Here is a 19,109-nt window from a genome sequence, read left to right as displayed (position 1 = left end):
CTCGTTTGAAACAGCCATGAGATGCAAAGCAAGGAAAAAACTAACCTGATGGACCGTGTCATGATAGAAATCATTAACCTTCAAGGCATGAGTCAAGTTTCTAGTTAGTCCACCTGAAGCACCAATATTTGCACCAGCATATTCTTTATAAGGAAATGAACAAAGGTGCCCCACTGCAGCAACAAGCATCTCAACACGGATGAGGAAATTTTGAAAATCAGCAGCTTCTTCAGCGAATCAGCAGTCTTTATGAAACGAGACTTGGCAGCTAGAAAGACCATAACACCCTGAAAGCAAGACATGCCAACACGTTCTTAGTTACAATTGTTCAAACTAAACCTTTTCCAAGTAGTTATACTCTTTATAAAGAGATGAAAGTTTACTTCAGATTTTCAACCATTTCAAGTTTAAGTCAAACCCATTGCTGAAGGAAATACCGAAGGAATTTTTTTTGCCAGACAACTCAGCAGATCTAGGATTATAATGGAACATAAGTATCTTATTGCCCCAAATGAAAAGCCAACTTGGATGCACTTTTTGTGTTCGTTGCTCCCAGCTCATCAAGAATCCATGGTGTTACTGACTGCAGCACAAGAGTAGTGCACTCTATATAGTCAAAAGTATTGGAAGGCCTAGGAAATGGACCTTCAAAAAGGACTAGGTGGGGCAAAGCAGGCCAAAAGAAAGAGAATAAAAACAAAGAAGAGTATAAGTCAGGGAAAAGAAGAAGAAGAAAAAATTAAAAAAGGGCCAGTGACACTACCATTTACACCAACAATTCACATGTTTCATCACCTTTTGGATGCATTACAATCCCCAACCATGTAGTAAGTTAGACAAATATGCTGTCAAAAGACTTTCTAAACAAGAAAGCCAACATGCAACTTCCTAAAATTTTGAAAAAATTTCCCCACCAAACTTGCATATGATGTGAAGACTTCCAAAGGTACCATGTTGCTAGAACTTCTTCAAAGAACCTCTCTCTCTCTCTCTCTCTCTCTCTCTCTCTCTCTCTCTCTGAGAAAAGGAAGCTTTTTCTCTAATGAAAGAAGTAAAAGTTATCTTTTCCTAGATCTTAGAAAAATGATTTTGCAGATGGATTCTCTCTGCTTATGATTTTGTAACTATTTGGCTGCAATTAAATTTTGACATGATGTTTCAAGAATCACTTGGACTTCAACATATCAACAAAATGTAAAGCAAAGTTGGTAATTTTTCACAACAAAAATACTTGATGGCTCTTATTACAGAACTGCTATACTCTGCCTTCAGGCTAGTGTAACTTCCAGTTCCACTCGTGGTTCCAAGTCCAATTTCATGCTTCATCTTTTGGTTACGAACACTGAACAGCTAATTGAAATAGAGGATGTTCAAACAATGTACAGGATACAACACTGATGGACGGAGAGAGGCAAAGCTTTCCTTATCTTCATACCTATTTCTGTGCTTTCATTGGTCATGGAGAAAGGGAATAGCATGATCTTTTCCATGAATTTTCTACTATGAGATTCATGGAATCTTTGATCATCATGCTACTAAGAGAGTCATCGACATGTACACATATGCACACGAGAGTGTGCTCAATAGTAAAACTTCTCTCTCCTTGGACAATTTTGCAGTGATAGATTTGTTTGGTATTTGGATATATCTAGCCGATATGGTTCCTTTCACAAGTAAAAAAGACAAGCCAAGAACAATAACCTATGACGTTCTCCAATAGATACACACCCATCAAGAGGTATGGCAGGAAAGCAGCATGTCATGAGACACCACAATGGTTTCAAAACTCTTACCATTTAAACTCAATACAACAGCACCGGGGCCTCCCACCCATGCAACGCAAAGTGAAAGGAAATTGTAAATGACCCATGCTTCATAGCTGGAAGCACAGAAAATCCAGTTAAAATTCCAGAATGCATGTATAATATAAAGCATATCATATAGCATACATGCTTAGAACATATACTTCAATTTATGTTAGTGAGCAGTGAACTGATGGGATGATGATACAAGCACAAAACGTGATAAAGTTCATGAGGACCTAAAACAAGTACCAGCCAAAAGAAGAACCACATAACAGTTTTAACTTTTAAAAGACTGATTATTCTAGGACACTTATATAAATGCTGCTCTAAAGAATGATCATCATCAATATAGAATATCAAAAGAATCAAATGCCAAGACCATAGAACAGATGCTCCACTTCCACTGCTGCCTAAGTGAAATGTAGTCCTTCTCAGGCCTGCATTTGTTCTTCCTGTCCAAAGGATGCCAGGAACTGCAGATTCCGTTCCAGCATCTCTCTTTCTCACGGTTTTATCTATAGTACAAGATGTACTAGAAAGGCACATGGTAAGCTTAAATGTCTTTCTCATTCAATTCAGATCTGAGCAAAGCTCGCTCTCTCTCTCACTCTCTCTCACTCTCTCTCTGTCTCTCCCTCTCTCTATAACTCACGTACAACGAACTGCCAAAAAAACAATACCAATCTAAGTGTCCAAGAAAACTCTGTGGTCACAAATGTGGTCTTTGCTTTTTCTGGCCAGGAAGAGACGTTCAAAGGTTTCTGAAGAATATCTTTTGGCGAATAAAATATATGTACAATATGTGTGGTATTGTTTAGTTTATTATAACATTGATATGATACATATAACATGTATAATAATGTCTATGTGTGTATAAAACGAAAACTTAAAAATGAAAATTTTAGTAATATGTTCCCTACAATTACATTATTAGTACGCCCGTTTTTCTGTAATATAGTAAATTTTGGTAATGGACTATAGAGTGTATGTGTGTGTGTGACTTTGTAGACATGGTCATTACTTTGTATACATGAATGACTCCATCAAACCCTGGGACTAGGCTAACTTGGCCAAAACTCTACTGTCACGGCCAAAACTTGGATCACTCAGCCTGGTCATGCAAAGCCAAGTCTTCCCATTTCCTGATTCTTCCATTTTATTGACCAGATTGGAGATTAAGCTACCAGGTCTCAGACAACTCAGTTGATTCGATCAAGTTATTAAACATGTATAAAAAAACAAGACAAAGATGAATTACAATCCTGCACGATTAAAACAAGACAAGGAAGAGATAACCTCATTCACTTGAACACAATTTGTGATGCGCTTAGCTCTACCAGCGACTGCAAAGTCCCCCTTGTTTCATCAACATGAACCTATAGACAGATAACTGATTGCATGTAACTATGAGCTTTAATGGAATTGATCAAAAGAAAATGCCTAGAAAAAACAGACTTAAGTTTTACCTCTTCAGGTGCAACAGTACAGATAATGGAAGTCTTTGCATTGCCACCAAGAGCAGGCTGAAGAATTGCGGTGAGCTTGCTATCCCGGTAAGGAATATGTCCTCTGCAAAGATGATATACCAGTGAGAAATTAGAGTCCTAATAATTATACCGCTAACAATGAAAATTTAATAGGACAAAGGGCTACCTATACCAGACCTTTTCCTAACACCACTATCACTAAGTCTGTTGATAACATTAACAAGAGCCATTAAGCTTTTATTTTTGTATTTTCCTTCCTTCAAACGTATGCCACCAGCACCAGTCTTTGAATAGGCTCTGAACCAGCCAAATCTACCAAATTCTGGAAAAAAAGAAAAAGGTTTGTATTTTAAACATCTGATATACTCTAAATAAAAAAGAAAAACTAAGAACTATTATGATCCCATATGCCATCATAGGAAACATATAGAAGATAGTTTCCAGAAGTGTGCTAGATCAGAAACCAAAACAAAGACACAGATAGCATCTTCAGTTGACCTATCCCCAAATGCCACAGATTCTTCCCCTCAGCTTTCTATAACCTAAATTGAATCTCAACATTAACCTCCATGGAGAAAGTGTGGAAAGAGCTAATCATTAACCTCCACGTAACTATGATCTAATCTCAACATTAACCTAGATCGTTGATTTTTTCATTATAAACCACCACATATGAAACCCGAATCGATCTGTTGTCTAGTTTCAGAAACACAAGCAAACATCAGAAGAGAGAACACCAATCTACCATTTTAAAGGTTGGTCTTTATAGCATTCTAACAGTTATTCGTGCGAAAAACCAACATGACTACTAATTGAATATGCCGAAAAACTTTCTTGGACAGCCAGATGGATAGCTCCTGGATTATTTGAAGAACCTTACATTGTGAAAGTTTTCCACTGCTGGTCTACCCATAAGCGAAAACAGTTCCTGCAAGAATTGGGTACCACTTTTTAGAAGAGTCAAACAGCGAAGCTCTCAGGCATGAGATTTCCTAAATAACCAAAACTAGTGTTGTTTGCGCTCGCAGCAGTTCGAACAATGATTGAGATCACAACGAAGTTACAAAGGAAACGCGGATGTGAACATGACCAAAATCGTCCAATCCTTGACAATACTAAAAGAACAAAACTAATTCAAGAGGTACCATTGAATCCGTTGACTGCCGCTTGGTTGACATCCTTCGTATAGCGCTCATAAACCCTCAAGTTCGTGCAAGTCTCGTCGAACACTTCATCTGCACAGTCAGACCAAGAGCTTGCACTGTAAGAGAGAACCGCAGAGAAGAGAAGAACCTGCAGGACGGGAGGGCAAAAGAAGTTTAGCGAAAGCGAAGGAGACGCCTGAAATGGGACCAGAACAGTGCGATCGTTAAACGTACTTGTAGGGTTCTGTAGAATGTAAGAAAAAGATTGACCGACCGATCGATCACTACGTGGTGAAATCAAGAACAATGATGGACGGTGAACTCTCTCTGGAAACCTCTCTATTGCCCTCGATCTCCGAACGGTCTTCTGTTTGTCGGCTTTCAATGGACCGATAGATCGACGATCGAGGGCCGAGGCCGATCGAACTCTTCTCCACTTCGCTCCTCTGTCTGTCGACCTTTTAGATGCCCCCCTTCCCTTCCAAGCAGTGGACCTAGCGATCGAACAGCATTGTTCTTGTGGGTCGAAAAATACCCTAATGAGAGCAGAAAAACAGAAAGAGCGAATGGAGGAGGGAGGAGGGAGGAAACTTAGTCTTACTCTACCACCAGAGGCAAGTGGAGACTCTGGTCCAGCGGGAGGAGAGGATGATGAATATGAGCTGCTGCTCGCAATTCCTAATGATGAACTGCGGCAACCCACGCCTGCAATCTGCATCCTTCTTCCATCGTCGCCGCCATCGAGGATCCAGCCTCGCTCCGTGAGAGAGAGAGGGTGTGCTTTCCTTCCCTGGAACTCGCGGGAAAAAGAAAAGCCTTGTTGAAACTGTAACCGTTGAGAAGTTGCGTTTCTTGAACTTTGTAACTGAAAATTTACATAACTCAAATCCTGATGCCGTGCGGCTAATTCCCTCCCCAAGCAATAAAAAAAATCCGGCATAATGCCTTATTTTTCATTCATTAATTAATGAGTTAACGATAATAAGTGTGAGAATATCAATGGATGAGATTTGAAGATGATGTATCTTTACATCTAATTTATTGGATATTCACCTGTTTAAATTCAACTTCGAAATCAAAGTGAATGTATATATTATATTTGAATCTGACTTTTATTGTCACAATTAAACCCGAGCTAGGATCCACTTTTAAATTCATAACCACGTCTATTTAAAATTATGATATGCTCCGAACTAGTTTCAAGTTATATGGATGTTCGATATAGGAAATTTTATCTAATGTTTATTATCCAGGCATATACTTTTTTAAGACAACTGTAGTCGAATATCATTTCTTAAAATTGAATCAAAAACCCATATTTTCCCGATCGAATGAATTTTTTTCTTCATATTCGGCAGATTTAAAGCAGTGTAGCCGGATATCAGATCCAAATTCAAATGTCGGGTCATGAGATTTGGGTCATTATTGCTTCAAATGACGTCTTAGGCCTAGCATATTCTAGTAATCCTTGTTGCTTGGATCAGAATCTATGGGCTGATTCCCTCTATTTTTTATTTTTAAATCAATTTAAAATATTTTTAACTATTTTTAAATTTAATTAAGAAGTTAGACCATCTCCATCTATATTTCATTCCCATGATTTCAAAAACTTGAGAAATAATGTGTCAACGTTTATATATATATATATATAAATATATATATATATATATAAATATATATATATATATATATATATATATATATAGCACACAAAAAACATTTGTTTGAATGGGGTTAATGTTTCTATGGAAAATCTAATGGCCCCGTTTTTTTGACCTACATTTGACACTAAAGCTAAAACAACATGCAAATCATGTAGATTTCCGTTATATTAATAAAAAAATCGGTTAATTTGAGAAGCACAAAGCATTTGTTATAATTTCTTGCAATATTTTAAACTATGCATTTTTTAGTTATAGTTTCTTGCGATATTTTAAACTATGTATTTCCTTTTCAAATAGATAACTGATCATAATCAGAGGAAAAAAGACTTATGAAAACACACTTGAGATTCCAGTAGGGTTTAATAAACTCCAAACTTTTTTGCCTTGTTATTTTGAACACAATTAAGAATTGAAAGAAACACCTGCATATATATTGGTATAAACTCCTGCATACACGGTCATACAGGATGATGCAATCCCATGCCGCAGTCTGAAGCAAAGTTGTCAAAAATTAAAATTGGAAAATGAATCAAATCGATTGCCTTATATTGCCAGTTCAGTGAATTAGTGATAAATTGGAAAAGAATACGATTGTAGGCTTTTTTAGACAAAAAATAAAATATAATTATTGAAAAATAAAAAAATATAAGAGATGGAATAAGATACTATAGCCATTTTCTATGGATTTAGATATTTGTAGGTTCTTCAAAATTTTGAATTTTAATATAAAATATTATTGGAACCAAGTTTACATTAATTGGAATTTAACTATTGCCATTTATCAATCCAACTACATGAAGTTGTGGTGGAATCTTTCCTAGATGGGGCGACAGAGGGGTGGAAATAGGTTGGTCTCGGGCTGATCCGGACTTCATTGAGTCCAACATGCATGCTCGCATGTTTTAGACTCATGTGGCAGAAATTTGAGTTTAGAATTGTTGAAATTTGTAGCCGATTATTTCTATGACTAACTTGAGATCCAAAAAACTTACATCCAATGGATTGGATCTTTTTATAGATCCTAGACTCCAATCTGCATTGAGACCTTACGGAATCCATATCATAAGATAAAAAACCAGGCCCCATTATCTTTGCAAGACAAGTCATATGTGTCGGTAATCGAGTCGCCGTGTGGACTGGACAAATGCAATTACTTTAGGATTTTTATTTTCATTTTTCTTGGTTGTTTCAATCAATTACAAATTTTCAAAAGCATGCACAAATTTTGATTAAGTAATAAAACCACTTTTAAGAATAAAAGACATTATGGAACTGGTCGAGATGGCACTGGTGAAATCCCATGCAACTTGCTATAAAATGACAAGTAATGGTAAGAGCGTAGTATTGTTTAATCATTTCTTTCGTCACTTAAATTATAAAGGAAACAAAAGATTAATTAAATGAAGCAATTCAAAATCTCAGTTTGCTGTGGTTAAAAAGTACTTTAAAGATTGTTTACGGAATAAATGAGGTGCAATCATATAACAATTGTTCGGAATCTAATTGTCGAGAACTCAACACATACATTTTGAGATTGTATCTTTTAGTTTTAAAACGTGCATATCATCCAGCCAACCTTGTCAAAGCAAACCAATTAATTCAATCGATGCCTGAGAAAAAGATAAGGTGATGTTGGGAAACATATATAATCAAGACTAATGTTTTAAATATTGGTGGTCGCTCTGCACATCGATTTACCTATTAATACATAATCGAAATTTATCACCAATTTTATTTTAAAATTACAAAATAAACCCTAAACCCTAAACCCTAAACCCTAAACCCTAAACCCTAAAACCCTAAACCCTAAACCCTAAACCCCAAACCCTATGGTGGGCATGTTGCATTTAATTGACAACTTTAACTTTATGGTGGGCATGTTGCTTCATCAAGGTCCTAGAGCAGTTCCCAGGTCTCACAGGACTGCTTTCCCTCTTTGTTGTACGGGGTTCATATTATCTTTTGCCCTCAACATGAGACGATCACAAATCATTTACGTCACATCCCATGAGCGCACGTGTGTAGTATTGCATGCTTTTCATTGACATTCCTTTTGTCCTATGCATAACCACCTAAAACTGACCATTATACCAATGCATCTAGTTGGTCGTGCGTTGGTCGTCTCAACCAGTCAGCCATTTATTTCAATTGCATCTAATTGACATTTTTAACTTGAGACTATCACATATCCTTTACATCACACCCCTTCATCGCACTTGTCTAGTATTGCATGTTTTTCATTGTCTTTCCCTTTGTCTTACGCATAACCTCCAAAAACTTACCATTATTCTGATGCAAATAGTTCGTCATGCATTGGTCGTGTCAACCAATCAGCCATTTCCTTCAATTGCATCTAATTAACATTTTTAACTTGATCGAGAGCTTGCCGCTTCATCAAGATCATAGAACAGTTCCGAGGTCTCACAGGACTGCTTTCCCTTCTGTTGAACAGGGTTCATCGTATCCTTTGCGCTCAAAATCAAACCATCACATATCATTTAAATCACATCCCTTGAGCGCACTTGTCTAGTATTGCATGCTTTTCATTGACTTTCCTCTTGTCTTACCCATAACCTCCTATAGCTCACAATTATACCAATGCATGTAGTTGGTCATGCATTGGTCGTGTAAACCAGTCAGCCATTTATTTCAGTTGCATCTAATTGACATTTTTTACTTCATCGATGGCATGCCGCTTCATCAAGATCATAGATCAGTTCCGAGGTCTCACAGGACTGCTTTCCCTTTTGTTGAACAGGTTTCATTCTATCTATCGCGCTCAAAATGAAACCATCACATATCATTTAAATTACATCCCTTGAGCGCACTTGTCTAGTATTGCATGTTTTTCAATGACTTTCCTTTTGTCCTATGCATAACACCCTATAGCTGACCATTATACCAATGCATCTAGTTGGCCATGCGTTGGTCGTGTCATCTAGTCAGCCATTTATTTCAATTGCATCTAAATGACATTTTTAACTTGATGGTGGGCATGTTGCTTCATCGGGATCCTAGAGCACGTGTCCTTTTGTCTTACGCATATCTTCCAAAAGCTTACCATTATACCAATGCATCTAGTTGGTCATGTATTGGTCGTGACAACCAGTCAGCCATTTATTTCAATTGCATTTAATTGACATCTTTAACTTTATGGTGGGCATGTTGCTTCATCAAGGTCCTAGAGCAGTTCCCAGGTCTCACAGGACTGCTTTCCCTCTTTGTTGTACGGGGTTCATATTATCTTTTTCCCTCAACATGAGACGATCACAAATCATTTACGGCACATCCCATGAGCGCACTTGTGTAGTATTGCATGCTTTTCATTGACATTCCTTTTGTCCTTGCATAACCACCTAAAACTGACCATTATACCAATGCATCTAGTTGGTCGTGCATAGGTCGTCTCAACCAGTCAGCCATTTATTTCAATTGCATCTAATTGACATTTAACTTTATGGTGGGCATGTTGCTTCATCAATGTCCTAAAGCAGTTCACAGGTCTCACAGGACTGCTTTCCCTCTTTGTTGTACGGGGTTCATATTATCTTTTGCCCTCAACATGAGACGATCACAAATCATTTACGTCACATCACATGAGTGCACTTGTCTAGTATTGCATGCTTTTCATTGACATTCCTTTTGTCTTACGCATAACCACCTAAAGCTGACCATTATACCAATGCATCTAGTTGGTCGTGCGTTGGTCGTGTCAACCAGTCAGCCATTTATTTCAATTGCATCTAATTGACATTTTTAACTTGAGACTATCACATATCATTTACATCACACCCCTTCATCGCACTTGTCTAGTATTGCATGTTTTTCATTGTCTTTCCCTTTGTCTTACGCATAACCTCCAAAAACTGACCATTATTCTGATGCACATAGTTCGTCATGCATTGGTCGTGTCAACCAATCAGCCATTTCCTTCAATTGCATCTAATTAACATTTTTAACTTCATCGAGAGCTTGCCGCTTCATCAAGATCATAGAACAGTTCCGAGGTCTCACAGGACTGCTTTCCCTTCTGTTGAACAGGGTTCATCGTATCCTTTGCACTCAAAATCAAACCATCACATATCATTTAAATCACATCCCTTGAGCGCACTTGTCTAGTATTGCATGCTTTTCATTGACTTTCCTCTTGTCTTACCCATAACCTCCTAAAGCTCACAATTATACCAATGCATACAGTTGGTCATGCGTTGGTCATGTCAACCAGTCAGCCATTTATTTCTGTTGCATCTAATTGACATTTTTTACTTCATCGATGGCATGCCGCTTCATCAAGATCATAGATCAGTTCCGAGGTCTCACAGGACTGCTTTCCCTTTTGTTGATCAGGTTTCATTCTATCTTTCGCGCTCAAAATAAAACCATCACATATCATTTAAATCACATCCCTTGAGCGCACTTGTCTAGTATTGCATGTTTTTCATTGACTTTCCTTTTGTCCTATGCATAAAACCCTATAGCTGACCATTATACCAATGCATCTAGTTGGCCATGCGTTGGTCGTGTCAACTAGTCAGCCATTTATTTCAATTGCATCTAAATGACATTTTTAACTTGATGGTGGGCATGTTGCTTCATCGGGATCCTAGAGCACGTGTCCTTTTGTCTTATGCATATCCTCCAAAAGCTGACCATTATACCAATGCATCTAGTTGGTCATGCATTGGTCGTGTCAACCAGTCAGCCATTTATTTCAATTGCATTTAATTGACATCTTTAACTTTATGGTGGGCATGTTGCTTCATCAAGGTCCTAGAGCAGTTCCCAGGTCTCACAGGACTGCTTTCCCTCTTTGTTGTACGGGGTTCATATTATCTTTTGCCCTCAACATGAGACGATCACAAATCATTTACGTCACATCCCATGAGTGCACTTGTGTAGTATTGCATGTTTTCATTGACATTCCTTTTGTCCTATGCATAACCACCTAAAACTGACCATTATACCAATGCATCTAGTTGGTCGTGCGTTGATCGTCTCAACCAGTCAGCCATTTATTTCAATTGCATCTAATTGACATTTAACTTTATGGTGGGCATGTTGCTTCATCAAGGTCCTAGAGCAGTTCCCAGGTCTCACAGGACTGCTTTCCATCTTTGCTGTACGGGGTTCATATTATCTTTTGCCCTCAACATGAGACGATCACAAATCATTTACGTCACATCCCATGAGCGCACTTGTGTAGTATTGCATGCTTTTCATTGACATTCCTTTTGTCCTACGCATAACCACCTAAAGCTGACCACTATACCAATGCATCTAGTTGGTCGTGCGTTGGTCGTGTCAACCAGTCAGCCATTTATTTCAATTGCATCTAATTGACATTTAACTTTATGGTGGGCATGTTGCTTCATCAATGTCCTAGAGCAGTTCCCAAGTATCACAGGACTGCTTTCTCTCTTTGTTGTACGGGGTTCATCTTATCTTTTGCCCAGAACATGAGACGATCACATATCACTAACATCACATCCCATCAGCGCACTTGTCTAGTATTGCATGCTTTTCATTGACATTCCTTTTGTCCTACGCATAACCACCTAAAGCTGACCATTATACCAATGCATCTAGTTGGCCGTGCGTTGGTCGTGTCAACTAGTCAGCCATTTATTTCAATTGCATCTAATTGACATTTTTAACTTGAGACTATCACATATCATTTACATCACATCCCTTCATCGCACTTGTCTAGTATTGCATGTTTTTCATTGTCTTTCCCTTTGTCTTACGCATAACCTCCAAAAACTGACCATTATTCCGATGCACATAGTTCGTCATGCATTGGTCGTGTCAACCAATCAGCCATTTCCTTCAATTGCATCTAATTAACATTTTTAACTTCATCGAGAGCTTGCCGCTTCATCAAGAGCATAGAACAGTTCCGAGGTCTCACAGGACTGCTTTCCCTTCTGTTGAACAGGGTTCATCGTATCCTTTGCGCTCAAAATCAAACCATCACATATCATTTAAATCACATCCCTTGAGCGCACTTGTCTAGTATTGCATGCTTTTCATTGACTTTCCTCTTGTCTTACCCATAACCTCCTAAAGCTCACAATTATACCAATGCATCTAGTTGGTCATGCGTTGGTCGTGTCAACCAGTCAGCCATTTATTTCAGTTGCACGTAATTGACATTTTTTACTTCATCGATGGCATGCCGCTTCATCAAGATCATAGATCAGTTCCAAGGTCTCACAGGACTGCTTTCCCTCTTGTTGATCAGGTTTCATTCTATCTTTCGCGCTCAAAATGAAACCATCACATATCATTTAAATCACATCACTTGAGCGCACTTGTCTAGTATTGCATGTTTTTAATTGACTTTCCTTTTGTCCTATGCATAACACCCTATAGCTGACCATTATACCAATGCATCTAGTTGGCCATGCGTTGGTCGTGTCAACTAGTCAGCCATTTATTTCAATTGCATCTAAACGACATTTTTAACTTGATGGTGGGCATGTTGCTTCATCGGGATCCTAGAGCACGTGTCCTTTTGTCTTATGCATATCCTCCAAAAGCTGACCATTATACCAATGCATCTAGTTGGTCATGCATTGGTCGTGTCAACCAGTCAGCCATTTATTTCAATTGCATTTAATTAACAACTTTAACTTTATGGTGGGCATGTTGCTTCATCAAGGTCCTAGAGCAGTTCCCAGGTCTCACAGGACTGCTTTCCCTCTTTGTTGTACGGGGTTCATATTATCTTTTGCCCTCAACATGAGACGATCACAAATCATTTACGTCACATCCCATGAGCGCACGTGTGTAGTATTGCATGCTTTTCATTGACATTCCTTTTGTCATATGCATAACCACCTAAAATTGACCATTATACCAATGCATCTAGTTGGTCGTGCGTTGGTCGTCTCAACCAGTCAGCCATTTATTTCAATTGCATCTAATTGACATTTAACTTTATGGTGGGCATGTTGCTTCATCAAGGTCCTAGAGCAGTTCCCAGGTCTCACAGGACTGCTTTCCATCTTTGCTGTACGGGGTTCATATTATCTTTTTCCCTCAACATGAGACGATCACAAATCATTTACGTCACATCCCATGAGCGCACTTGTGTAGTATTGCATGCTTTTCATTGACATTCCTTTTGTCCTACGCATAACCACCTAAAGCTGACCACTATACCAATGCATCTAGTTGGTCGTGCGTTGGTCGTGTCAACCAGTCAGCCATTTATTTCAATTGCATCTAATTGACATTTTTAACTTGAGACTATCACATATCATTTACATCACATCCCTTCATCGCACTTGTCTAGTATTGCATGTTTTTCATTGTCTTTCCTTTTCTCTTACGCATAACCTCTTAAAACTGACCATTATACCATTGAGCGCACTTGTCATGCATTCAACCAGTCAACCAGTCAGCCATTTCTTTCAATTGCATCTAATTAACATTTTTAACTTCATCGAGAGCTTGCCGCTTCATCAAGATCATAGTGCAGTTCTGAGGTCTCACAGGACCGCTTTCCCTTTTGTTGAACAGGCTTCATCGTATCCTTTGCGCTCAAAATCAAACCATCACATATCATTTAAATCACATCCCTTGAGCGCACTTGTCTAGTATTGCATGCTTTTCATTGACTTTCCTCTTGTCTTACCCATAACCTCCTGAAGGACCATTATACCAATGCATCTAGTTGATCTTGCGTTGGTCGTGTCAACCAGTCAGCCATTTCTTTCAATTGCATCTAATTAACATTTTTAACTTCATCGAGACCATGCCGCTTCATCAAGATCAAAGATAAGTTTTGAGGTCTCACAGGACTGTTTTCCCTTTTGTTGAACAGGGTTCATCCTATCTTTTGCGCTCAAAATCAAACCATCACATATCATTTAAATCACATCCCTTGATCGAACTTGTCTAGTATTACATGCTTTTCATTGACTTTCCTCTTGTCGTATGCATAAACTCGTAAAGCTCACCATTATACCAATGCATCTAGTTGGCCATGTGTTGGTCGTGTCAACCGGTCAGCAATTTATTTCAATTGCATTTAATTTAGATTTTTAACTTGATGGTGGGCGTGTTGCTTCATCGGGGTCCTAGAGCACTTGTCCTTTTGTCTTACGCATATCCTCCAAAAGCTGACCATTATACCAATGCATATAGTTGGTCATGCTTTGGTCGTGTCAACTAATCAGTCATTTATTTCAATTGCATCTAATTAACATTTTTAACTTGATCGTGGGCATGCTACTTCATCAATATCCTAGAGCAGTTCTGAGGTCTCACAGAACTGCTTTCCCTTTTGTTGTACAGGGTTCATCCTATCTTTTGCGATCAAAATGAAACCATCACATATCATTTGAATTACATCCCTTGAGCGCACTTGTCTAGTATAGCATGCTTTTCATTGACTTTGCTTTTGTCATATGCATAACCTCATAAAGCTGACCATTGTACCAATGCATCTAGTTGGCCATGCATTGGTCGTGTCAACCAGTCAGCCATTTATTTCAATTGCATCTAATTGACATTTTTAACTTTATGGTGGGTATGTTGCTTCATCAAGGTCCTAAAGCAGTTCCAAGGTTTCACAGGACTGCTTTCCCTTTTGTTGTACGGGGTTCGTCATATCTTTTGCGATCAAAATGAAACCATCACATATCATTTAAATCACATCCCTTGAGTGCACTTTAAGTTATATGTGTTGCTCTTTCTTGCCAAGACAATGAAGCATGATGAACACTATTGTGAATAACAAAGTCTAATTTTGTTTATCACTATTTGTCAAGAATGTGCTTCCACATGCAGCATCCGCTAGTTCCCACTACAACGAACATCGTTCATTGATTTCAATCAATATTTTGTCTTACCTTTCATTATAAAAGAAACAAACATATCTTAAAGGCATCATATCCAAAACTCTGATATGCACCTTATATCATATTTTAAGATAAAATTCATCAAGAGGACGACAAGGTTCCTCAGGACATAACATAATAAAGTACAAAAGATATAGTGACAATAGTTTGCCAAATAATCACGATTGTATCGTGACATAATACTATAAATCATAATAGAATTTGCACCTTTCCAAAATGAACAACTGCCAAAGCAGCTGTAACATATAAGAAATTGAAATCCAAGGATAAAAACGGTTCCTAGAACATAAAGTACAAGTTTAGTGATCCTCAAAAAAAGGAAACAAGTGAACCAGAACTTGGTCATCTGTGCACATGAGAAATGTTTTTAAAGCTTAAACCCATTGACCCAGGATTCAACCAGGAATTAATTAAGTCATGACTCTGCAGTTTGACTCAGGCAGCAGTGAAAAAAAAACAACTGAGCAAGGAAGAGCATATTTTTAATGCTCTTCATTCAAGCCAAGGAATGTGATTCTTCAAATTGGCTAACAAAATGGATGGTTCAAACATTGACAGGTCAGAAACTTAGAAATAAGTGCCATAACAATATTAGTATAGCACAGTGCTTTAGCTCATCCTTATAGGAGTTCAGCAGCGATTAACAGAATGCCACATACAGAAATAGCTCGTTTGAAACAGCCATGAGATGCAAAGCAAGGAAAAAACTAACCTGATGGACCATGTCATGATAGAAATCATTAACCTTCAAGGCATGAGTCAAGTTTCTAGTTAGTCCTCCTGAAGCACCAATATTTGCACCAGCATATTCTTTATAAGGAAATGCACAGAGGTGCCCCACTGCAGCAACAAGCATCTCAACACGGATGAGGAAATTTTGAAAATCAGCAGCTTCTTCAGCGAATCAGCAGTCTTTATGAAACGAGACTTGGCAGCTAGAAAGACCATAACACCCTGAAAGCAAGACATGCCAACACGTTCTTAGTTACAATTGTTCAAACTAAACCTTTTCCAAGTAGTTATACTCTTTATAAAGAGATGAAAGTTTACTTCAGATTTTCAACCATTTCAAGCTTAAGTCAAACCCATTGCTGAAGCAAATACCGAAGGAATTTTTTTTGCCAGACAACTCAGCAGATCTAGGATTATAATGGAACATAAGTATCTTATTGCCCCCAAATGAAAAGCCAACTTGGATGCACTTTTGTGTTTGTTGCTCCCAGCTTATCAAGAATCCATGGTGTTACTGACTGCACCACAAGAGTAGTGCACTCTATATAGTCAAAAGTATTGGGAAGGCCTAGGAAATGGACCTTCAAAAAGGACTAGGTGGGGCAAAGCAGGCCAAAAAGAAAGAGAATAAAAACAAAGAAAAGCATAAGTCAGGGAAAAGAAGAAGAAGAAAAGGAGAAAGGAAAACCTTCCTACATTTGCTGCCTAGACACTACAGCCTGATAAAAACGTGGCTAACCAGGGCCTAGGCACACTTTTGACCCCATAGAATGTACTAGTCTACTAGATATAATGTGATATTTCAGTGTATGTATATTTGTTTTAAAATGAATAGCCTGGTTAAGAAAGCAATTTCTCGATGAATCAAATTTAGATGAACTTTTACTTTATAGTACAGGAGAAAGAGCTAAATCCCTAGAGAACTGATAAGACGGTTCAACCCAAACTTGACCATCTTGAATTACAATAACCATTTTGTGGAGACTTTAGTTGTCATCTTTTCAAGCACCTTTCTTAAAATCTTCACTGTTTCAAGAATACATCAGTACACTAATCTTGCTAACTCATCTTGGATATATAATAAACAACCTAAACCTAGATCGTTGATTTCAACATTAACCTCCATGGAGAAAGTGTGGAAAGAGCTAATCATTAACCTCCACGTAACTATGATCTAATCTCAACATTAACCTAGATCGTTGATTTTTTCATTATAAACCACCACATATGAAACCCGAATCGATCTGTTGTCTAGTTTCAGAAACACAAGCAAACATCAGAAGAGAGAACACCAATCTACCATTTTAAAGGTTGGTCTTTATAGCATTCTAACAGTTATTCGTGCGAAAAACCAACATGACTACTAATTGAATATGCCGAAAAACTTTCTTGGACAGCCAGATGGATAGCTCCTGGATTATTTGAAGAACCTTACATTGTGAAAGTTTTCCACTGCTGGTCTACCCATAAGCGAAAACAGTTCCTGCAAGAATTGGGTACCACTTTTTAGAAGAGTCAAACAGCGAAGCTCTCAGGCATGAGATTTCCTAAATAACCAAAACTAGTGTTGTTTGCGCTCGCAGCAGTTCAAACAATGATTGAGATCACAACGAAGTTACAAAGGAAACGCGGATGTGAACATGACCAAAATCGTCCAATCCTTGACAATACTAAAAGAACAAAACTAATTCAAGAGGTACCATTGAATCCGTTGACTGCCGCTTGGTTGACATCCTTCGTATAGCGCTCATAAACCCTCAAGTTCGTGCAAGTCTCGTCGAACACTTCATCTGCACAGTCAGACCAAGAGCTTGCACTGTAAGAGAGAACCGCAGAGAAGAGAAGAACCTGCAGGACGGGAGGGCAAAAGAAGTTTAGCGAAAGCGAAGGAGACGCCTGAAATGGGACCAGAACAGTGCGATCGTTAAACGTACTTGTAGGGTTCTGTAGAATGTAAGAAAAAGATTGACCGACCGATCGATCACTACGTGGTGAAATCAAGAACAATGATGGACGGTGAACTCTCTCTGGAAACCTCTCTATTGCCCTCGATCTCCGAACGGTCTTCTGTTTGTCGGCTTTCAATGGACCGATAGATCGACGATCGAGGGCCGAGGCCGATCGAACTCTTCTCCACTTCGCTCCTCTGTCTGTCGACCTTTTAGATGCCCCCCTTCCCTTCCAAGCAGTGGACCTAGCGATCGAACAGCATTGTTCTTGTGGGTCGAAAAATACCCTAATGAGAGCAGAAAAACAGAAAGAGCGAATGGAGGAGGGAGGAGGGAGGAAACTTAGTCTTACTCTACCACCAGAGGCAAGTGGAGACTCTGGTCCAGCGGGAGGAGAGGATGATGAATATGAGCTGCTGCTCGCAATTCCTAATGATGAACTGCGGCAACCCACGCCTGCAATCTGCATCCTTCTTCCATCGTCGCCGCCATCGAGGATCCAGCCTCGCTCCGTGAGAGAGAGAGGGTGTGCTTTCCTTCCCTGGAACTCGCGGGAAAAAGAAAAGCCTTGTTGAAACTGTAACCGTTGAGAAGTTGCGTTTCTTGAACTTTGTAACTGAAAATTTACATAACTCAAATCCTGATGCCGTGCGGCTAATTCCCTCCCCAAGCAATAAAAAAAATCCGGCATAATGCCTTATTTTTCATTCATTAATTAATGAGTTAACGATAATAAGTGTGAGAATATCAATGGATGAGATTTGAAGATGATGTATCTTTACATCTAATTTATTGGATATTCACCTGTTTAAATTCAACTTCGAAATCAAAGTGAATGTATATATTATATTTGAATCTGACTTTTATTGTCACAATTAAACCCGAGCTAGGATCCACTTTTAAATTCATAACCACGTCTATTTAAAATTATGATATGCTCCGAACTAGTTTCAAGTTATATGGATGTTCGATATAGGAAATTTTATCTAATGTTTATTATCCAGGCATATACTTTTTTAAGACAACTGTAGTCGAATATCATTTCTTAAAATTGAATCAAAAACCCATATTTTCCCGATCGAATGAATTTTTTTCTTCATATTCGGCAGATTTAAAGCAGTGTAGCCGGATATCAGATCCAAATTCAAATGTCGGGTCATGAGATTTGGGTCATTATTGCTTCAAATGACGTCTTAGGCCTAGCATATTCTAGTAATCCTTGTTGCTTGGATCAGAATCTATGGGCTGATTCCCTCTATTTTTTATTTTTAAATCAATTTAAAATATTTTTAACTATTTTTAAATTTAATTAAGAAGTTAGACCATCTCCATCTATATTTCATTCCCATGATTTCAAAAACTTGAGAAATAATGTGTCAACGTTTATATATATATATATATAAATATATATATATATATATAAATATATATATATATATATATATATATATATAGCACAC

General features: G+C 38.2%; 1 protein-coding gene across 1 annotated transcript; it reads right to left on the bottom strand.

Annotated features, from left to right (window-relative positions):
* Window positions 1-45: 45 nt before the first annotated feature.
* Window positions 46-18,118, bottom strand: LOC116245334 (kinesin-like protein KIN-7C; the record flags this gene model as incomplete). Its single annotated transcript, XM_031616959.1, has 9 exons — window positions 18,002-18,118; window positions 17,401-17,548; window positions 15,681-15,808; window positions 4,438-4,585; window positions 3,470-3,614; window positions 3,272-3,374; window positions 3,111-3,181; window positions 1,794-1,879; window positions 46-173 (listed from the first exon to the last, which is right to left on the bottom strand). Coding segments are annotated over exons 1-9 (1,074 nt in total), but the record flags the coding sequence as incomplete, so codon positions are not given.
* Window positions 18,119-19,109: the final 991 nt, after the last annotated feature.

This window comes from Nymphaea colorata, unplaced genomic scaffold (genome assembly GCF_008831285.2).
Source record: "Nymphaea colorata isolate Beijing-Zhang1983 unplaced genomic scaffold, ASM883128v2 scaffold0643, whole genome shotgun sequence".
Lineage (NCBI taxonomy): Eukaryota > Viridiplantae > Streptophyta > Magnoliopsida > Nymphaeales > Nymphaeaceae > Nymphaea > Nymphaea colorata.
Note: the sequence above shows the minus strand (reverse complement) of the source record. Positions and strands in the feature narration are given on the sequence as shown.